The 24,948-nt window shown below is 28.4% G+C and overlaps 1 protein-coding gene across 1 annotated transcript in view; it reads left to right on the forward strand.

Annotated features, from left to right (window-relative positions):
- The window catches only part of LOC129968899 (cell adhesion molecule 2-like), a 177,988-nt gene that overhangs the window by 141,996 nt on the left and 11,044 nt on the right, over nt 1-24,948 (forward strand). Inside the window, exon 4 of the mRNA XM_056083234.1 lies at nt 6,212-6,345. Within this exon, the coding sequence (XP_055939209.1) occupies nt 6,212-6,345 (134 nt within the window). The remainder of the gene's footprint in view (nt 1-6,211; nt 6,346-24,948) is intronic.

A 24,948-nucleotide genomic window follows, 5' to 3' on the forward strand; every position in this document is an offset into this window, starting at 1 on the left:
TCGTTATGAATGGTTTATTTTTTGCTTATAAATATCAAAATTCGATAAATCGATGCACGTATGGCACTCGGGCAAAACAATTAAGTGGTTAAGAAAATATGTACGAATTCAATAAACATACTTAACTAAATAAAATACATTCGCAGGACAACCTCAAGATGCTACATATTAATAAATACACTATACGCGTTGAATTTCGGCGTTATGCAGTGATAAGTTCCTCTCTTATCTTTAGGCATCCTCATGGATATCTTGAAATAAATAATAGAAGAATGAAATTGAATATTATCATTTTCAGGGATATTGTATTTGTGTCTGGTAATATATTTTTCAAATCACATGTATAAGAAAGCTGAGAAATTTAAATGAAATTAGAGTTCAAAAGATTTCAAACATTTTAGCAGATGTTAATTCAGTTAAAAATCAAAAAATAAAGAATAAAATCTTTTTACATTGATATAAATTTAATCCCCAAATATAATATTCTATCCTAGATATATAAGAAATAGATGTATGATTGTGTTTAAACCTGAAACATCGAATTCAATATACAATTTAATTTTATTTTAATTATTTCATCTCTTAAAATAACTGAAAATCTAAGAAGAATAACAGCAGTATACATTCCTTTCTAAAATATGAAAAAGGAATATAAATCTTTCAAATTTTAAAGACATTTAAAAATATTTTAGTGCGGATATTTCATTTGTAAAAATTAAACCACTTGAATTTAAATAAAATTTACCTTTTAATTAAATAATAAAACAAATAACACATTCCATATAGCGGCTCATCTTAAGATTCCCTTACAAAACATCATTTCAAATCTGAATGAACTAATATTCGATTGTGTTGGTATCAAGGCTATATCTATAGAAACATTTTATTAAATTAAGCCAGTTTCGTCTTAAATAATAAATCTATTTCATTACAAAATACAATGATAACTGACATTTAAAACTATGTATGATTTTTTATTTATATATTTCCCATTTTTAAGTAAACGCTGTAAAATAATTCGATGAATTCTGAAAATATTTTTTTATTTGAGAGTGCACTTTTTTTTCTCAAATCCAGAGAGGTAGGTTTTACAGCATTATATGATGAGACCATTTAACCCTTAACTGGGGACATGCGGTCTGTGAGAACGCTAGTGATGGCTTTTCGGTCACCCCTACTCTATTTTTAGCTCAATTGAATGGATTGACCCTCTAGCTTCCTGTTTTGTGACCTTCAATACCGCACCTCCCTGTTAGCGTCCCAGTGATAAACAAGGCTTAACAGATGGCGCTTATACTTGGGACCCGAAATATCATCCAATTTACTGTTATCTCATTATGAAGCAGTGCTCCAGACACTTTTAAATGAAGCAGAAAGTGATTTTAGTGATAAGGATAATTGTACAGAAGAGTTTTTCGATGAAAGTTCGCATTCAACTGATTCTGATATGTATGTTCAAACATAATTAATTTTACTGGTGATAATGTATTTTGAAAAATTTATAAAATATATGAAAATACTAAGATATTATATAATTTATAGGTTTATTTAATATTAGTTCTTAACCTGTATGTTTAAAATGCCCCAGAAAACCGTGCTATGAAAGTCACACAAGTCGATAAAAAAAAAGGCCAATTTTACCCATTGTCATTTTTATTTTTTTATTTTTCATATAATTGTTGAATTTTACATTATATGGTCTTCTATATACCTTCATATACTGGAAAAATAAATATGATTTAAAAAGTAAAAAGTAATATGTTTTTCAAGAATATTATTTATTGTAACATTCATTTGAGAAGAAATGTATGTTCCAACATATTTACTTTTTTCAATGATAATATATTTTGGAAAATTTCTAAAACATATCTATATATCAAGAAAATTATCTGCAAAATATATAGGCAGTTTTTCATACTAATACATTCATTAGAAAATTTAATTTGAGTGTTAGTGAAATGCCGTCTCGTAGACTGCACCTCCCCAGTAAAGTCCGAAAATTTCACCTCCCTAGTTAAGGGTTAATGCGAAATAAAGTTAGAACGTGATGCTTCAAAATAAAATTAAATAATATAAGTAAACGAATTATAAAATTTTAATTCGTTGTATCACACATTTATAAATATATGGATAATCTGAAAATTACCGTAAAAACTGAGTATTTGTTATGTTTTATATTCAAAAATAATATTAAACAAAAACTTGCCCAAAAATTGTACAACATTTGTACAACAACAACAATCTGCATTTTCTTCCATTATTTAAAATATTAAAATGTACTTTCTAATCATTACAATAAATACACAAAGTTGCTACTTATGAAATCTAAATACATTTTCTCGAAAAAAAAACAAGGAAAATATGACTGATATATTTAGTTTATTTCAGTTAATACAATATTTTTAATCTTAGTATTCAGTTTGTCGTTATGCAATAATATAGTCATCCGACGAAACAATAAAAATATCTACCAAATCACGGGAATAAAATTTCTATCAACAGATAATCTACTTGATACCTTAATAGCAATAATGATTATTGTTATTACGAAATAAGTTAAATTGTTTAGAACGCATTTCCATTGAATACAAAAGGTATCAAATAGTTTATTATAAACTATGATTTAAATTATAAACTATGATTTTAAAAAAATATAAATACATGATTCAGATATATAGATTTCGCAAATGGTTCGTCTAGCTCAAAGGGGGTGGAAATGATCGATTTGTGAAATTTTCATTTTGCTATAACTTTCTTAAAACTGAAGACATAGAAATAAATACAATCAGCCAAATTAGCGTCTCATTAGGATGAACAAATTTTGTAGTATTTAAAGATTTTCGATAACTGAAATATCTTAGAGGTTAGGGACTCAAAATTGATTTTCATGCCCTGATTTTGGATTACTTTTAACATCAACAGTTTATGTTGCCAGGTATTAGATGCAAAGCAATCTAATTTTGGCTTCCAGTTTGCAGAGAGGAATTTTTATTAAATTAGCATATCTGCTTTGCTCATATTATAAGATTTCAAAATTAATTTTGATGCAGTGCAAACAAAAGCAAACATAGCTTAAAATTATAATAATACCAAATAAAACGTCTCCTCTTGTGGATTGTCCACCAAATTATTATTTAAAAAAAAAAACTAACGTTTACAACGTTCGTGTAAATGAACCATATTAATAATGCTGCCTCATGGTATGTAGGTAATGTTATAATGATAACCTACTCTTTGTTACACAAGATCCTTTCAGTGCTCTTAATCGAAAATTTTCTTAGCAACACGCGCAGGAATCCATTCCATATTAAATTATTTCCTTCCACATTATGTAATTTAATAAATTAGCACATCTGCATTATTCATATTATAAGTTTTCAAAATTGATTTCGATGCAGTACAAATAAAAGCAGCTTAGAAAGCTTAAAATTATAAAAACTCCACACATCACTTGTACGTTAATGGACTGACCACCTATTTGATAATTAAAAGAAACTTTTGCATTCACAAATTTTATGCAAGTGAGCCATGCTGGCAGTGTTCCAACTTTTGAAATATACGTTTTGACATTTAAAAGTCTTCAATATTAAGTAATTTATTAAATTGGTATATCTGCTTTAGTCATATTATAAGCTTTTAAAATTGATTTTGATGCAGAGCCAACAAAAGAGCTTAGAAAGTTTAAAAATCTAACACCACACAAAACATGTACATTTGTGGATTGTCCACCTATTTTAAATTAAAACTTTAGAATTCACAGCATTAGAGTAAATGAACATAATGATAATGCTGCCACAGTATAACTTACACATACACTTAGCTTGCCAAGATCCTTCCAGAACTCCTCAACCCAACTTTTCCTTACAGAGGCATGTGCTGAGAACAAAGGAAGGAGAAGGGATAAGAAAAGAGACGAATGTTATTTAGCAGAAGTGATTGTGATTAGAAGAGAAGAGTGCCATTGTCATTACTTTATTGAAGTCAAGACGCGGGAAACAAATGTTCCTTTTATTTCCCGGGAGTCTCTTTGTTTCCAGATTGTTCCACTAAATAAGCGGGGATTACAGGGGAACAAGCACTACATTGTGTTAGAGCTATTGATATTATTATGCTGGATCGTGATAAGTATTTTTGTCAATATTCTAGCATCGAATCATTAAACAGAGGAGAATCTGCTTAATGATATTACTGGAGAGGATTTTCTGTTGCGATGACAGTAATTGGTAGGTGAAGACTTTAAATGTTGTTGGGTGACTTATGTATTGGTTTTGTCACCCAGAGTCTGTTTTGGTAAAAATAATCAATAAAGTCGTACCGGTTGTTTGTCGATTCTGTTGCCATGATGTATTGCTCATGTAACATTCTACTATTATGTGTTAAGCAACTGTGTTGTCGCTTTATTATGACATTTTTTTAAAGTAATTGCTTATTGTATAAGAGAATCATATCAATATCCCCAAAAACAACACATTTCCTTGGATTGATATTATTAAAAAATTAAACCAATGGCTTCTTAAATGTATATATGATCTATCAAAACATGTATATATTTTCATTTAAGTTTCTAAATTAAAGAATTAGCCGAAAATAATTACTTGAATAGCAATATTTATTATATAATTTTTATGTATTTTAAATAATTATAGTTATGGAATGTATATTTTGCTAGGTTAATCATTTTTAAACAGATATTGAAGCATCGTCACTGCTATTCTTAACTTTCAAGAGCTAACTTTGAATCCGTTTTCAATTGAATAACGCAAAGAATAAGTCTGCGTCACTTTATAAGGTACAAAGCAAATGTGAATGATTGCCGAAATAAATATAAGATCTCAGAATCAGGAAAAATAAATCTTATTATGGATGTCTCTTATTTGGACGTGTTACAAAAAAGGTGCTCTCGTTTATTTGTGATGAGAATACTTATCAGTTCCGTCTCAGTACGAACAATATCTAGATAAAAGAAAAGCATGCTGGTTTATGCGGCAACTTTTCAATTAAGCAGCAGATATATTCAAAGAAATTAGAAATGAATGTAAATATCTTAACTATATTCATTAAGCAGTTTATATTTAAGCAGCATTCTCTTGCAAACATAAAATATCATTTTTATCAAAGCTAGGGGGAAGCTAATATTCAATTGCAATGAAATCTGCCACAAAATAAAATGTCAATATGTTTAGGTTCAAATAGCAGTAGACTGACCTCCAGGATTACTTGCAGAAATATTTGAAACTTGTTAATTTCAGTTGAAAAATTCTTTTTTTATTTACTTTATAATGCTTTAAAACTTTGTCTGAGTGATTTTCTGTCTTTGATATAATTTTCACAAGAAACTACAATAAAATAATAGAATTTCCACCTTCATGATTGATGTCGCGTCCAAAGTGTTATTTCCGATAATAATCAAAATATAAAGAAACTAGAAATATAAGGTTTAATTCAGTCAAATCATCTTAATCAAATACAAAAAAATGCATAAATATTCATAATAATATCTAAAATATATCGAATTATGCATTATTTCTAAAAGAAAATATTTGTCAAAAAATAGATATTTAAAATTATAGCATATTCTGCGTAGAAATTTCCATTTTCATTATTAATGTCAGCATCTAAAAAAATATTTCGGATAACAATCGAAATATAAAAAAAAATTAACAATAAAAAAGTTTTAATACAGACAAAACAGTTTAATCAAATTAGAAAGCGTTTTGAAAATATCAATAATGTCATATCCAACTTAACGATATCGAAATATTATTAAAAATCGAATATTATTAATTATCGAAATATATATTATTCGATATGATATATCGAAAAGGAAAGATTTGTCAAAAGCAAAAATAGATATTTAAAATTACAGCATATTCTGAGTAGGACATACTAACTATAGATAATTACTGTAAACAATAAAATTAATGAGTAAATGCTTGAATCTTCTTGCCATTAGTACAATGCTTTTATTGCTATAGGGCCATTGACATCCTTTTGGCATTAATTTGCAACACAATACTTAAATTAATAAAGTTAAGGATTTTAAGTAAAAATGTGTTTATCAAATTTTGTTATCTATTTATTGCTATTTGTATTTTTAATTAATATTAATTCGCCAAATAATTGCAAAGATGCGATTTTTTATAAATTTATAAATTGTTCATTATGTGTATCTAATTGATATTATTTAAATCAAAGCTCTCTTTTGTTGCAGTGCTTCCCACGGAAGGTCCAAAAATTACTGGAGGATTATCCAAATATCGAGTAGGCGATACAGTTTATGTGAACTGCACATCTTCCAAATCCAAGCCAGCTGCAACATTACGATGGTATATTAATGATGAAATGGTAAGAATTATTATTAAAGAATTTGTCTCGCATCTTATGTGAGAAAATATTTCAGGAATTACGAATTTGGAGGATTTTAAAATACATAACATTTTTACTTTAAGCTTGAAAAATCCTCTACAGAAATACTTGGCAATCTGATGTAAAATTTTAAGTTTATTTAGATTTTGTAATTTAGGTAATTTAGATTTTGTTTACGAATTAAGGAAGCAAATTACAATCGCTGTATAATGCACATAGTTAATGCATAAATGATAAATCTGTCTTTTTGATAATTTTACCAAGTTTACCTCCACTTTAGTTTTTTTCTAAAATTGTGCAGATTGGGAATGGTTCATTTGATTGGCATTATCGCTATCTTTTCCAAAAATGAAAAAGCAATTAATTGTTATACGATTCGGGGACTTCCCATTTTCATTCTATATGTCTTAACTTCGATAAAGCTTCCACCTTTTAAGGTGGTTTCTTTCCTGCTGCAGAGGAAAGATGAAAAATGAGCTGATGTAAAATAGCATTTTTCTACAATCATTCTCTTATGATATTGATGTCACATTTTGATTGTACATATATACCCTTGATATTAATTAAAAATAAGTTATTCAATAGGTTGATTTTATCCCATAACCCTATTTTTTATTTATTATATTCTTATAAATAGTATTTTCTTTAAAGTATTTTATTATTTTCTGGTAAACAAAATTAATATTTTGCTTATTTTGATTTTATGCAAACTGCTTTAAATATTAATGCATTTTATATTATTCTTGTATACTTACTCTCGTATTATTAATACAACTTTTTTTTTTGTCAAATATGCCCAAAGCCTACAGGCTATAGTTTACATTTTAATTTTCATCTTATTATAATTCTGAGTTAGCTTGTTTGTTGACTGAAATCACCTTTTACTCCAACGCTATTTTAAAATTAAATATTCTTCAAAAAAATCAGCACTATAAGGAAATATATCTTTAACTTACTTGCTTTCTCGTTTAATTTACCTTGCTTGATTGAAAGAAACAGTTAATTTTAAGAAACAGCTTGAAAGAAACAGTTTATTTTAAAGAACATGACAAAGCATTTTGAAAATTTGTTGTTAATTTAAAAGATTTAATATCTTGATTTTACATCGAATAATAACGTGTTATAAATTGAGTGAGAAACTTTTAAACTTTCTGAACTACACTTCAATACAATTAGATGAGTGTTTAGTTTCAAAATAGAACTAGATTCAATTCAGTTAAACCTATCTATCTGAAACCTTTCTAAAACATTTCTATCATGGTCAGAAAAGAAAGAAATTTGAATTACTACTTCATTTCCTATTTGCAATAGAGCAACATGACAGAATTTATTCCACAATATATTTAAAGATAACCTAGTTATAGGCAGAATTTGAGGGTTGAATTTTATCTCAAACCTTCGTAACTTTGATGCAAAAAAGTGCAATGAAAGTAAATAAGTAAATAAAGAGCTGCCGTTTATTTTTCATTCTCAACCCGTAGGAATAATAGCATCTCGTGAGCAATGCTGACTGATTCAAGAATTTTTCTATGCTCCACCATAAGAAAATATGTAATCACTCGTAGAATCATACCTCTTACATGATTACTTTTAGGAAAATAATAAATAGCTTTTACAATACATCATAAAATAAAAATTAGCATCTACAATACACCATAAAATAAAAAATAGCATCTACAATACACCATAAAATAAAAAATAGCATCAACAATACACCATAAAATAAAAAATAGCATCTACAATACACCATAAAATAAAAAAATAGCTTTTACAATTCACTATTGGTTAGCCTTATAGTAAGCAAGCGGTTTTATGTAACAGAGAAGGATTCAATAGTGTGTTACTGGCCATTTTAATTTCTTAAAGTAATCACTAATTGTCTTTCATCAATCGTCTTACACGAATCCATATGAAATTCTTTATCACACAATAAAATAAAGATTTGTTAAATATGCCATTCTAAAGATTTTCTATCAGTTTCACAAACGGTATATATCTATTGACAATTTAAATGGATAGTTTAAGAGACCCATCGATAGTAAATATAATAATATGTGTTTCGACGCCTTTTAAGACCAAAGTAAAAGCTGCGTAATTCATTAAATATGTATAGTTCTTATTCACAGCATAATGGTTATTAGTGTTTAAAAGTTTATTTTCAAAGATATATAACATAACAATTAATTAATTAAGATACAGTTAAAAATATATCGCAATCAAAAATATTGTAACCGCTTTCAGTATTAAATTATGCGTATATAATTTTGAGTAAGGTATTAAGTAGGATAAGTAAAATATAAGAATAAGTGATAAGTAAGTAGTTAAAAAGGTGATTTCTCCAATTATTTGCCAATTAGGTTATTCGTTAAAAAATTTCAATTATTTAAACTTCGTTTCAAATGGTAGAGAATAACTCTAATAATGCTTATCAATTTTTGAATTTGTATGTACTAAAAATATAACAGATGACCTTCCTTAAAGTTTTACACACATTGGTCCTAAAATGAAAATTGGGTATAGAATCGAAACTTAAACCACTTTATCTTCAGAAAACGGCAACATACATTAAACATGCAAGAAATAGAAGAAAGTTCAAAATAATGCAAATCTTATTTTTAAAATTATCCGAATTTGCGTTGCGAGATACTCAGAAATTTGTGATAAGGAATCGATAAACTACAGCCTTTACCCCTGAGATATTTATGTAGTATATTTTAACATCTGCTTATACTATAACTTAATAAGATGCTCTCGTTTAAATTTTAAGCTGTCGGTGTAAATACGGAAGTTTAACTGTCTTGATTGATAATTTAATAAACTTGTTTGCAGTTTGTACCCTTTGACTGCTATCCTCACAGAATCAAATCTGAGTTTGATTGCATTGCAGTTGGTTGCAATTACAGAAGTTAGGAATCAGTGATAATTTTATAAGCTTCTGATTTGTGAAAATTCTTGCCTATAAATTATGCTTATGAAAACTTCTCCTATATTATATATATATATATATATATATATATATATATATATATATATATAAGCATTTTTTTCTCTTTATATATTGTCATATAAATAATAGGTAGGAATAAAATGGACGAGATTATTTTATTGAAAATAACTATGGAAAAACAATTGTGTTAGAAATTAATTTTCTATGAACTCAGTCTATTTTTAGAATTTTAATGTAATGCATTACAAATTCTGGATTATCAAAATATATAGTTTTAAATGTGTTTTAAAACATCTTTAATAACTTTCCCTCATATATCAATACTTCCAAAATAATTCTGATGTATTTGACCGATATGCAGTAGAAATATATCCGTTGCATAAATTTTAAGAATTTTGGTATAATTTGATCTATCGAAACCAATTACTTTTTTTAATAACATTATTAGTAATATGACTGATAATACAACTATTATTTTAATTATCCTTATCATTTAACTATTTATTTATAATATGCCATCTAAGTGCTGAAAATTCAGCGAATAAAGCATAATTTAGAAGTTTCGCAGCTTATTATTTGCAAGTATTTTGTATTCATTTATTTTATTTTATTGTAAACAATGGGAGTCATCACCCTGAAACTTTCGCATACATTCTATAGTGAATATTTTTACTAGGCACATTACATTGTTTGGCAATAATTAAGGGAAAGCCTTTCAATATGAAATGTTTGGCGATTTGGCTGATCAACAATGAAATAATTCGTCAAAACAATGAACGTTTATTTTGTGTTTTTGTTAAGGCATGAAACCTACTTTTCATACAATATTATAGTACTACTCAAAGATTTCATACCTAATTTCGTATGTATAAATCCTTACGCTTTTGAGTTATAACATTTACATACTAGTAAAAATATAAATTGACAGATATTCAACCACTTGAGACATTTGATTTTAAATATGCTATGTTTGTACACTTTAGATATTAAATTTGTGTAACATTTATTTTTTTCTATCTGCAACTTTCTGTTTTGTAGTTATCTTGATAACATATACGGACAGGCGACGTTCCCCTGAAAGAATTTTGTTTAAAATTTGATAGAAATTTGCAAGTTTTATGAAAAGATCTTATACTAATTTTCATATGCCTAGATCAAAACTTTTCGAGCTCTCATTTTCACAGATAAGCAGATGAACATAGTTCCAAAAAATGTATTTCAGACATGAGGATATATGAAATATAGTAATCCATTGCAATTTTGAGTTTGATTTTTTTTTTTTTTTTGATAATCACACTATTTTTCGCTTTATAATTGGAATACGAAAAGGTAAAAATGGAGTGAAATGATTAATGAATGTTTTAGAATGTCTGCTTCGATGAATATTAAATCAAACTAAAGCGAAGTATACCGTGAAGAATAAAAGAAAACTTCTTTTTACCCCCTCGATATTTTGAGTGAAAGATGGTGAAGTATTTGTTTATATTTGGTGATAACATTTAAAAAAAGAATAGTGTTCGAATTCCTAAATGTTGTAAAAAAAATTAATATTGCACATAAAAATAAAATAGAAAAAATTGTTGTTATATTTTGAAGTTCTTAAAGAAATTTGAGGCTTAAAGTTTTATTCTTAAATGAGAAATGCAAATGAAAAAAGAAATGTATTATTATAAACAAACTGCAAATTCAATAATACAGGTACTCAAGGAAAATTCGCAGAAAAACTTTATATACTGCACAGAAATTAAATGCATTCGTTTCAATAACTTTTATAGGATTGCTGCTAATCCAGGAGCTCAAAATCTTTTAAATAAGGAAGAAAAATTCACATTAATCTGTTTTTAGAAAAAGGGCAATTCATAAAAAAAAAGTCAAAAGAATTTTCTGGTTCCATAATCCCAAACTTTAAACATGAAGTTCCTGAAAATAAATTATTTTCTTGAGTACACACGTAACAGGTCGAAAAGTATAAAAAAAATGATAATGATAAAAATATTAATAATAAGGCTTAAAAGGTTATCTCGTGTACGATATTTTCCAGTTTATTTTAAGCCAATATCCAAACATCGAGCTTATTTAAGAAGGATTATTAAAGAAACATAAAAAAAGCAAAGAATACCAAAGAATAATTTTCTAAAAAAAGGACGCAGCCAATAATGCCTGTTACGTGTTCACCTTGTCTGAAGCGTGCTTATCGGAACAGTTTTCCTTATGTCACGTGATCATCGATTATCATTAAACTAACACGGTTATGTAAATTACATCTGATGACCTTTAAAACTCTGTACCATTGCAGAAGATGAGTGAAAAAGGAAGAAAAATCCAAGACAAAACAAAAATGTTGAATATTTTGCATTAATTATTTATATAATATTTTTCTGGTTTCTAAACTAGGAAATATCGTCTCTTTTCTTTAATGAAAAAGAAAGGGATTAAATTATTCAACTAATTATTTTTTTTTAAAAAATTTTACTCAATTAAGAGGCAACATGTTTTTAACAGCCAAAAGTAATATAAGTATGTAATGAAGCAGTTGAATGTACTTTTTGGAGAAAAAAAAATTACTAATTAATTAAAATATGTCAAAATTACCTTTACCGAACAAAAAATGCAAACGAAAGTTTCTGAACCAGAAACTACCCCTCTCTAATCTCTTGATCAAACTATGAAACATTGTTTGCCTAAATCTTTTGTCATTCTAATCTCTATCATGGACAAATAGATAACGCTAAACGTAGATAAAATTGAAAACTTATCTGTTTCCCTATATATCATAATATTTTTATTCAAGAGTTAATCATTGAGTTTTTTTCCCACATTCCATCAGATATTCCATTGATTTTATATTAATTATCAAATGTTCCGTTGAAAGAAGGTTGATCGCATGCTCCAAAATTTTCGATAGATACTGATATAGAATAAGCTATTGTTACTACAAATATTTCCATTATATTAATTGTAGAGTAGTTGAAATCGAGGAAAATTTCTGAGTCATTTGGTGGCTCATAAAAATCATTATGAGTCATTTGGTACACATAAAATTAAATGAATGTTTTTTTCTTCTATGAAATTGTTATCTATTAAATTAGATAATTGTTTTCTAATTTTACATTCAGAAATATTATTGCAATGATGAATATTCTATGAAAAAATTAAATATGCTAATTCAAACTTTCAGTTGCTTGATCCCATGATTATGTGACAAGTTATAATGAGAAATAATAAAACAAAAATATATATATATAAAGCGTTTTTTTTTCTCCTAAATATTGTATATGGTCGTAAAAATGTGCAAATAAAAATTTCAGAATATAAATATTTTCTAATCTAAAATCAAACATCAACCGAAAATGACTTTAAAATTTTGAGTTACAGTACATTTTAATGAAATTAAATTAATAAAGGATATGAGAAAATGCATTGAATGATCGAAAATTAATGCATAAATTATTAACACAAATTAAATAAAAGAAAAATTCTGTTATGTTATTCAAAAATAATTAATGCCGTTTTATTTTTCTATAAATTTATTTTATAGGAAAGTGCAATTAAAAATATCTGAATAAATTGAATTCAGAAAAATCAAATTGCATAAAAATTTTTAAATAAAGGAAATAAATGCAAACTATGCTACATTAGTTTAATTTTTCCATTACAAAAGGGAAATCTAATTTTTTATAAATTAATTAGATAATTTAATCCCTTTAGGAAATAAAATTTATTTTTAACGAGCATATTATTTTCGTTTTTTATGAAAGTTTATAAAAGTATCTTCAAATTTTGTTCTTCCAAAAGGGTTGAAAAATGTTTATTTCTTTTTATTCTTGAATCGAAAAGATATTTCCGGCTTTTAGATAAAATAGGCAATAGATTTTTGACACATAGAATATCTTCAAGAGCAGAAATTTACAAAGTGAATCAATATTCAGATTTATTGTTTAATGCAAAGTATTGACATTTATAGCGCATTTCTTAAAAAGCAGCAATTGATCTTCAAAGCAGAGACAAACATATTTAAAAAGGAAATTAACCTATTATACAGGGTTTTTTTTCTGTTGATGGATGCCAAACTCAAAGGGTTGTTAATAGAAATAAATAGGAACAAAAATTGCTGTGGAATATGGCGTTGCAAACCACATCGTGAGGATTGAAAAGCGAGAAAAATGTACGAAGGTTCCAACGTCACGCTGGAACGATAAAAAGGACAGTGATAACATCAAAAAGATTTATTTGATTAATTTTTACAAGTGTTGTAAGAAGCAGCAGCCGCTGATATCATTGCACAGTTTACAGCGAAGTAAAAAAGACTCTCAGGCACGTTCGAAGATGCCAAGAAGTGTTTGATGTTTGCCGAAGAGATGAGAAGCTGCGCTAAGATAATCTCCGCAGAGTCCACAGGCGTTCCATAAATGAAAAATTGAAGGTCATCCGACAGAAAAAAGTTGAATGCGTTTAAGATCAAGTGAACGTGAGGGCCCAGCAATGAGTCCCCAATCCAACTATGGATAAACAATATCGAGATAGTTACGCAAATTGTGGGTAGTGTGGGATGAGCAGGGCACTATCAAACATAAACCACACGTCACGTCTCACAGCATTGCTACCATCAAAATTTCCAATATATATATATATATATATATATATATATATATATATATATATATATATATATATGAGGACGTGTTGCAGAAAAAGGAAGTTCGTTGTTCCATTCAAGCGTTTAAGCAGCAAATACGAACACTCGAAATAATCATAGATAATTTCTGCCCAAACTTTATCCCTAATCTCTGTTGAGATTTCACTGTATGGGAAATATCCATTCCTTACTTGTATGCATTATGTGTATTGGCAATGCCTTCCAGATTCAGAATCAGCCTGCCTGCATTTTTCACAATTATCAATTTCTACATTGGCTTTGCTACAACATGTTCTTTCAAATTCCAATTTTCTTCCTATTTTTTTTTATTATTATTATTATTATTATTATTAACAACCCTCTAAGATTGTCAATCCATTAGCAGAACACATAGAAATCTGAAAACTGAACAGTGTTTAAGTCAATACCATAAGCCTTTAAAATATAATTATTGACTAAACACCATCAATTTATATCTATTTTTCAAGAAAAATAGATAGGCATGCACTTGATTTTTTTAAATTATTAAATATTTTAATATATTGTCACAATAATAAAAATTGGATTCGCAGCTTAAGCATTCAAAACTATATTTGCCAAACTATTTGCTACTGTCTAATATTGGTATAATTTTTATTTGTCGTTTCACGTACATGTTAAATATATAAAGCTGCTTGACTTACAGAACACTATATCGTGACACTTTTTTAATGAATGAAGCTTTTTCTAATAAATCGATTTTTTACAGAAAAGCATGAAAACACGATAAACTTTATCAGCTTTAAGTGAAACAACTGACTCGAAAATAATCCTGCTAGCGATATCCGTAGACGTTTAAAAGCTGTCCTTTAAAACAATGTAACTACCATCTCACCATTTTTTAAAAGTATACTACATAATCACTCACCATGATTTAACAACAAGTCAACGATTTTCCCGACGGAACGCCATGTTTTTCTTTTAATCATTTTTTTTATCTTCTTTCTTACGTGCAAGCGAGATTAACTGAGTATTTTTCCAGTTTTAAACAACGAACTAACCTTTGATTAACTGGAGTATAATAAAATCCGGACATCCAGTAAGAAATCTTTTTTTTTTACCCTTTTTCCTGTCCCGGTATTAATAGAGCGTTAAATAATATCGGAATTTCTTGAAGTGAAAAATCTCTTTGCTCCCATGTAATTGGAATTAACGTTGTCTCGGTTGGCAACGGACGCCGACGCGGGAAATGGCGTTCCATCTTATAAAAAGGCTTAACACAAGCAAGAAAATTGAGATCTTTATGAGCCCGACATACATTGTTAACCTTTGTTAATTTAGAAAACAGCAATGAATATACAATGAAATCTAGTTTTTGTTAATTAAACATCACATGTAGACAGCATTAAGATGATAATAGACCATACCTTACCTTTGACGAGAAAGAAGGTAATTCTTTTCTCGTTTGTTTCCCAGACTCACCCCGTTGTTTTTCGACTTGAAAGCGAAAATGCTTGCTCTGAATAGCGTGACGAAGTAATAAACGTCGTCTTAAATGATTTTTTGCCGTCCTCGCTTAAATATACGTTAGCATAAAGGAAATATCTTAATTACAGATAGCTTGAATAGGAATAGCGCGTCTTGATTAAAAAATGGTAAATAACAATTAAATTAAAACCAAACAGCGTTTTTCGGAAATGAGAAAAAAATGTATTTTGAATATGACTTTTGTTTTATAAAATACCTTTTGTGATTTTTTTTTTTCAATATTAGAATGTATTTCTATTTTCCTTAGTTAATTATTTTTTATGAGCTGAAACTCGCATCCCCTAAATTGAATATGAATGGTTCGATAATCTTTAAAAAATATGTTTCTCATAATATTGAGCTAGATGTTTATTTAAAATTTTAATTCTTTCTTATAAATGCATTTTTTTTAATAATGATAATATTTGAGTTGGAATCATATCTTTTGGTTTATTTTCGCCTATTTCAAATGTTTCTTTATCGATTCTGTAGATCAAACGATAACTTAAGATAATATTTTGTGATATTTTGATAATAGGTAATGTTTTGCGAAAGAATTTTATTCTATTTTTCGAATGTTCAGCCATTCTATGACAGTTCCATTGAAAGGATTAATATTATGTGAATCAAAGAATCATATTTCATTTATTTCAATTCTCAGATTTTATTTAATTTAAAACTTTAAAATTTCAAGAAATTTTAAGCATAACTGTTAGAATTGGATAGCTGTATAAGAATTTATAATAATGCCAGCTAAATAATAACTGAATATCGCATTACAAAATATAATGTTTTACATTATTTCTAAAATGGAATTATATGAATATTTTAACAGTTGAGAAATTACAGTAAAACCACTGCATGTTCATATCATTCTGATTATAGAAACAAAGGCGAACATAAACGAAAGAATTTAACCCGTTCACTATATATAGAAGAAGCACATAAATTCCAAAAATGTTTATATAATATTTGCATTGAACGTAAAGGAAGAAATGATACCTTATAAAATTTTAAAATGTGTTGAATAATCAAAGCGTTGAAACAACGTTATTATAGGGTTGTTTTGTTTAGTTTCTTATTAGTTTAATGAAAAATGAAAATTTTAGAAAAATCTTTTTTCTAATTGCCGTTCAATGCAAAGTTATCAGAAATCTAAATTTAATACAAAATAATCTTGAAAATTCATCGCATATAGCATGTTTTTATGCTCTAGTATTTATACAGGCGTGGAGACAAAAACAGAAACACTTTTTTCAAAATTATTAATTTTTCTCAATATTTTTAAGCTTTAATACCAAATTTTTGGATAATTACGGAATTTGTATTATTAATTTTCTCATAAAAATAGCATTTATGTCTTGATGTATATTCCGCCATGAAAATAGAAAAATGGGATATTTCTCAGGTTCGTAATATTTTCTTAAAAATCAAAGTGATTTCATCAATAATATTTTATTGGCTTATTTTTATTTGACACCAAATGCGTTTCTTAAAATATCTTAATATGAACTATAACTAGAAAGATCTTCCCAAAATATATATTCTCTAATAAAAGTGATATCTTTCTTCACCCTACAAGGGTTCAGTTCATTACTTTAGGCAAAGCCATGAGTTCTTAGAGTTCCAATTTGAGAATCAATAATCTGAAAATAATACACTTCATAGTATAGTAAAAAAAACGGTACCACCGTGGTGAACGGTAGTCAGAAATATCAGTCTTTGACACAGTTAGTATAAAATAATCAGAAAATAGAGTAACTATTTTGTAAACAATTTTTTCAACGGATTAAAGCAAAAAACTTATGCAAACACTACAGTTAAAATCACAGGATCCCTTATTAAATTAAGAAATTACAGCTTTTATTTATTAGTTTGCATGCATACGTAGCATACATAAAGAGAAAGTCAACTCTTCGACAAATGTGGTTAAAATTTGATAAAGATACACACTTTAGATGCTGAAGCTGTGAATTAAATTTAATTTATATATCTTTTATTCGTTTATAGTAAGCAAGTGACACCAAAAAGTAATTCTATGCATAATTATCCACGAAACATAAAATTTTGTTTATTGTTTTGAAAAAAAAAACATTTTACTATTCTAAGCTGATTTTAATAAAAAAACAATCAACAACTTTTTACCATTCTATAGGTATTTTTAACAATCACATTTTTCGAAAATTGACAATTCTAAAATGATGCACAGTAGAGTGGAACGAAAATGACCTATTTTTTTAATTTTTGTTTCGGAATAGTGGGGAAAAGTTCCCTTTTAGGTGCATAAAGAATAATTAAAAATTTAGTTGTAATATTGAAACATCTTGATGTGCCGCAAAGAGCTTAAATTTTCAAAAAAAAAAAAAAAAAAAAAAAAAAATGAAAAATTGACAAATTTTAAAATGCGCCTTTAAATTTATTTTTTCCATTTCAGTTTGGTAACAGAGAGGAAAAGGTGCCTTTTAGGTTATTTTTTTTTAATTTGGTTGCAATATTATAACATCTTGAGATACCGCAAACAACATAAAGTTTAGGTTAATTTTTTTTTTTTTTTTTAATTTGGTTGCAATATTATAACATCTTGAGATACCGCAAACAACATAAAGTTTGTAAAAAATTGAAAAATTGTAAACTTTGATAAAAAAGAATCTTATGAATTTTTTTTGGATATGATGTTACAAAAGATGGTTTTAAATACATATATAAGCACTACAACTCGAAAAATTCTTAATTGTAAAATATAATAATAATAAAAAAATACTGAATTTTAAGTTTTGATTTTTTACTTTTGTATCCTTAATGATTACAAATACTACAGTCCAAAATCTTTTCTTCTACTTCATTGCCACATTAAACTGGGTTTTTTGTATTACATTTTGGCATATTCACACGTGAGTCAATATTTGCTCTTATGTATCCTTCTGTTGCAACTGAACCACATTCATTTTGGGCCGATTCGGTCACCAGTTTTACAGCTCTTTCCACAGCTTACGTGTGACAAGAAACCCGGAGAATGTCGATAACCGAGTCCACTATATTATTTGGTTCAACTTCAGATGCCATCAGTATAAAGTCTTTGAGAGAGTCACTGGAAACATTTTTTAACAACGGGGGCTCAGTCGCCTCATTTTTAGACTATGAGATCATGTCCATGTAATCCTTTTAACCTAAGTTTATCTTTGGAACTTTGAACTTCCTAATTATGTCTCTAATTTATGTTCTTGTTTTTAAAACATGTTGTAAACCAAGTTCTCTTTGAATTTTAAGTTCATCATTTAGCATGGATAAAAGGATATTTTCTGGAGCAGCGAAGTACCCATTTCTTTGAATAATCGGGTCTATAACGTTCTTGAGATCGTCAGAGAGATAGCGTGAATATGAGATAATATTAAACAGATGTTTGGAACCATACGTACAGGATGGTTTTAACTAATTAAACCACACAGGCACATACACTTTCACAAAGTACTCAGGCAGAGTCTTAAGATTTTCAGTTGCCGCATACGATCGAAGCAAGCGATGGGCTAATGTCAACTACCTGAAGTGAGCAAGTTTTTCAGGGTCTCTTAAAGATAAATTTAGTGAGTAATTTCCACTTGGTACAGCTGTACACATATCCAATAAATATTTTTGATTTGTACTTAAATCATTTTTGTCTTCCAGAAGAGGAGGGTTATTTTCAATTGGCAAGAAGATAACCACAGAAAAACTAGCACAGTTTTTCTAGCTGCTGACCTATTCCACATTTAAACTCATTGGGTTCTTTCGTTTTACCATCTAAATAACAAAAAAGGTCGCAGTGGTAGCTCATTACAACAGAACCAATAGATTAACCATTGTAAATGTCTTCCTATTTCCTTTTCCATTGAAGAAATCCCACCATTATTATACCTAGTGTTTACAACGGTTCTATCACACCCAACAGCAGCAAAGTTTAAATGTTGTTTATTGTGTTCTCTATCTCTAGTATATTGTCTTCCATGTTTTTTAGGGTGTCAGATTTAGATGTTACAGCCCTAAAATCATTGAGTTTGGTTCCTTTATTAATGAAACGTGTACTTCTGAAGTAATTTTTTTAAACAACTTACTACCTCTCTTTTCTTGATCAATTATTATATCTTTTCACCCAACAAAAACAATCCTATATTTTCGGTTATCTTAGTATAACGACTGTCTTTAATAAGAACTCTTCGATTTGTTGATCTTGTTCTACTAATTTTCATCCTGTCTATTACATAGGTTTTGTCTTCTTCTGTGATTACACCCAAGTCCTGTAAAACAGCACTAGCTATAGCTGCAGCAGCTCTATCTGATATTCCTATACGGTTAGCAGTGGAAGCTACAGTTGGCAATATAATACGTATTTAAGTAATTTTCTCTTCGTTCAGTTTCGAAGGGTCTGGTAGTTTTATCTCTTCTTGTCTATTTGATGGATAAGGTTGATCTGTCTCTTGTTGTGTGTGCTCTCCTTAACCTTCAAGAGGACGTGTGTATCTGACAGATACAACTGCTTACTATTTTTTTAGTTTCTTTACTTTACGTATAGATGGCGCAACCAGGCTACATCTATCTTCCGCTTTTATAAGCATGCATCAGCTAGTAATATTACTTCGTTTTTCCAGTCGGTCAAGCGATATTTTTTTAAGAATTTTATCTGTGAGATACACCGTGGCCATCTACCTAAGTATTGAACTTTGTATTTAAATATAAAATTATCATGATGTAACTAGTATTAACATATCTTTTTAACGTATTTGAAATGTTGAACATTATATTTGTAAGAATGTGCCGTTAACTGCCATTTGTATCTGTGAGATACGCGCGCCTACTTATGCAAATTTATCCATGATGTCATCCAGATGGTCCTTACTCAGCAAGTAATAAGCCGGAATATGTGGTAAAAAGGTTGATATCACCAATCAAAGGCAGTGGAAGTGACATTGGATAATTGGTTTACCAGTTTTGAACTGCTGACTGATTTACAGAAAGATAGATTGTCGCTTGTTGGGAAAGTTAGAAAAAATAAAGCATTTGTTCCTGCAGAGCTTAAAACAACTAAACAGCGTGAAGTAACATCAACTTTGTTTGGACTTCTTCGAGAAGGAACACTTGTAAGTTACGTTCTTAAAAAAGGAAAAAAAAATGTAATTGTTTTATCAAGCATGCACTTCGATAAAGCTATTGATGAGCAAACTGGCGATAAACAAAAACCAGATATGATCACCTTTTATAATCAAACAAAAGGTGGTGTTGATGCAGGCGATAAAATGTGTGAAACATACAGTGTGGCAAAGAAAACTCAACGTTGGCCGTTGACTGTATTTTTCTCAATATTGATCATCGCTGGCATAAATGCTCAAATACTTTATATGAGTAACGGTCATTCCATTAGTAGTAGGCGAAATTTCCTCCACCAATTATCCAATGCTTTGACATATGAACATATTAAACGGCGATCAGAATCGGGATATGGTTTTCCACAATCTATTCAAGAAGGACTGTAAAGTGTTACTGACAGCCAAAACAAGGGAGCCCAGAACGATGGAGAAAAAGACAATCAGTAGTAGTACTGAAGTCAGTAGTAGTACTAGAAAAAGATGTGTCACATGTGCAGTAGATAAGTGTACTAGACTCTCAAAGTATAATTGCTTAAAGTGCAAAAACTATTTGTGTTTGCAGCATGCTTCATTTATCTGTCTATCATGCAGCAAAAAAATTTAGACAACTTAAAATAATAAAGGAATGTCTTAGAATGGAACAGAATGGAACTTACTGCAGTTATAGTATTTTTAATTAATTAATAATTGTAAAATATGTAATTTTGTAGAAAATATACTGTGCTTTTTACGTGCATGTTGTATTGTAATAAACAGGTGAAAAAACTAATAAAATCTGGCTCTCTATATAACATGTATCTGTGAGATACAGCGCGCCCATCGACGTTATTTTTTGGGCGCGCCTTCTTAAAGGTTAAAGAACACTGTTGTTCTTCAGATCTGTCAATAAGAATTTCTGGCATTTTTTGCCCGTTATTGATTAAACTTTACTATTATCTGTAGTTGTTTACTTTTTCTTTCTTCTCTTTTCCGCAAAGCGCTTGTGGTAGCTACATCAATGTTACCTATAACCATTTTCATGTTAGAGCGTTGATCGTTTAGAAACTTTTTTTTTTCCATAACTGATAATTTGTTTTCTTTTATGCAAGTGCAAGTATTACAATTTACACATTTACAGGCAGCAATATCAAATAATCGTTTAGCTTCTTCTCTAAATTTTCTGAGGTTGGAATCAAATTTATTTGAACCTTTTCTACTTTTACACTTTAATAAATTCCTATATTTAGCATGATAATTTTTTATAATTTGCAAATTTCTTTTGCTAGAAATAATGGAAATAGAAATTCTTGACCATATTTGTTCTATTTTGCGAACTAAAGTGTCACATATTTCACTCACAGAAGGATCCTTCTCTGAAGCAATTTTGAGGTTATGTCTAATATAACAGTAGCACTTCATAACAGATTCGTAAGTAGGCAATTCAAACAAATAACTAAATTTCCCAAAAATAGGACATTCTGACATTTGTCTTGTCTTCACTCACTTAACTTGAGCCATTTTTATTAACTACAAAGTACATAAGGGCATAAATTCATAAATCAGTTACGTTAATCACTACACAACAAAGACTCAAAATCAACTGAACTCGGCACAGCTCTAATCTCGTCACCAAACGCAGACATAACTCCGCCTCCCCTCAATAACATCTTCAGTGATGACTTAGCTTCTCGGATGCCATACCATTGCAAGAGTAAAATTGTTTTTATATTTCCATTCATATTATAACGCCTATTTAAAGCTTTTTTTCCTAATCGAGGTTAGCAAAAACCTTTAAAAAGTGGCAAAAAGTGTGTTTTTATGAAAATTTAACATCCTTGTATTTTCTATAATTTTTATCTATCTTATCTATACCAAAATACATCTTTTCCGCGCTATTCCAAATTAAAAATCAAAAGTTCGTTTTTTCGTTCCACCCTAAGGCACAATTTTGAATGATGCTTGAAAGGAAACATTTGAGAACAAAACGGTAATTAATAACTGGACAGCCAGACAGAAAATCTATTGATGACTCCGCTGAAGGCATTTCGTTTAAAATTTAGTAAAATCTACAAATTTGTTATTCAGTCTATATATCGAATTGCACCTGTCTAACTAAAAGTGTTTAAATGCATTATTGTGTTCACCGACAGGCGTTATACGAAAATTGCATTTCTCGGACTCAGGAGCTCTGAAATGTGAAAATTCATTAAAATCCCGAGCTCATATTTTCTGATACTATACTTTCTCTTTGTATCAAAAAAAAATGTAGAAAAACCTTTTATTTCTTATTTGAATAGTGTTGCGTAGGATATTAGATTAAATTTCAAGTTTGTTATCTTTCTAATTATTATTAAAAATATTACATAAAATATGAAATTTTATTTTCCATTAAATTTAATTAGTCTTAAATGTGTTTTCAAATAAAAAGAAATGAAAAAAATTAATCAACCACTTGAAACTAATTTTAATTTCTGCAATAATGAAATCTATTTGCTTTACTCAGTTCAAGAAGTATTTTATTAGTTTCTGGAACATATTATAAAAATACTCTCCTAATTTGCTTAATAATTAATTTCCTTTCCCTCTCGAAACCGTTCAAAATTTTAATATTCCAGTACACTTCTTTAATGAATTAAAATTACGCTTTGATTTTTTTTTATTAATTTCAATGGCATTTCCAAATGCGGACTTAAAACACTTTTAATTTTTAATTATAAGGCATTGTCTAATAACTAATGAGATTTATCCAGAGTAATACGAGAGTTAATGCGAGAAATTTAACGTCACTATTTTCAAGTATTAATTTGTAACACGTATATTTCTTACTGTAAAATGATAAAAAAAAATAATTGTTATATTAAACAACAAATAAGTACAGGAGAACTTTATATATTTTCTTTTTAGAAATTTGTTTATGCAAAGTTGCCTAACCAAAATGCATAAGGTATGAAGCTTTTGTGAAAGTTTATAAACTTTTATTGAATAAAAGCAAATACCTAAAGAAATTTATATTTTTCTTCAAAATGCTTTGGTTTAATCTATTTTAATCAGATTTTTAGGATTTCCAAATTTATGCATGCTATTTGAAGTTAATTGATAATAATAAAACTATGTACGTATGTTTGTCATACATATACTGTATGTGCGATTTAGGACGCTGTTTTAAATTCAAGATTCCATTTTCATTCTTTGTGCGAAAACATTTTCACTTAAAAGTAATTTATTTATCAATAGCTAATTTTTAAAATTGCTTCGAACTTTCCAATCAATTTTGTTAAAATAAATATCATTGATCCAAAATTATTAACTATTAAAAAATTAATAACTAATTAATTATTAAAATTATTAACTATCACTCTTTTAAACGAATTTGATATTTTCGTTCTTTTAAATAAATATTAAGACTCAAAATCAGCCGAAACCGCACCGTTAAATACAAAAATTAAAATTAAATGGTTGCAATAGTGTATGATAAATAATTCATTTTAATTTAACAAAAAATATTCCTATATCTTAATGTCCCAATCTGTTTGATAACAGCGAAGAGACTGTGAGTTGGTGTCACTATTTCAATCTTCATTTGGAAAATAACAGAATTTAGCAAGAGTCCAGTGAATTAGAGAATTTTGCAAGATTCCAACATTATAGCAATTATGTTTATACACAGACTTGGTGCACTTAAAAGCTAACATGACGATATTTTTAATCAAAATTATGTGACAGTGAATTTGGAAATTATGATTCTATTATAACGATTATATATGTTCTGTATTGAGTATTGTAAACTAGGTTTCAGAATGAGATTGTTGAGAAAGGAAAAGATAAAAATTCAAACTATTTATTCTCTTTTGAGAAGCATCCTCGGAATCAAAGATTGAGCTTAATGACTGACAATGCAAACTTCTTGTGCACAGCCGACCACCCCGCCACCACTGAACGAAGCAGTATCGACAGGATTTGTTGTGGCCTACTGCTATTTTTAGCATTGTCCATCTTTACATTGACCGATTTGTCAAACTGACATTCTCTTCGAGGGAATTGGCCACAAAGTGGTTTGTTACTGTCCTTCCTCCTCATCTTCCTAATTAAACAAGGAACAGGCCACCACTAAAAGAAAATATCCGCGAAATTCTAAATATGCTTCCAAATTCACGTTTCACAACAACAGAAACCCGAACACTTTCAAACAGTTGGTAAAATGCTGACAATGTTTTGACATCATGTCCTTCAGAGTTTTAAAATTAACTGGTACCATCAGTACTGTATTTAAGTCATTATTTTCAACTTTCAGATTCTTCCTAAATTCTGAGATTTCTATGCATTTCTTTAAATAGTGGAAACCAGTATCGATTCCTCCACAAATGCATTTACTTTCATGTATTCTTCTTTTGAAATAT

This window comes from Argiope bruennichi, chromosome 5, assembly GCF_947563725.1.
Source record: "Argiope bruennichi chromosome 5, qqArgBrue1.1, whole genome shotgun sequence".
Lineage (NCBI taxonomy): Eukaryota > Metazoa > Arthropoda > Arachnida > Araneae > Araneidae > Argiope > Argiope bruennichi.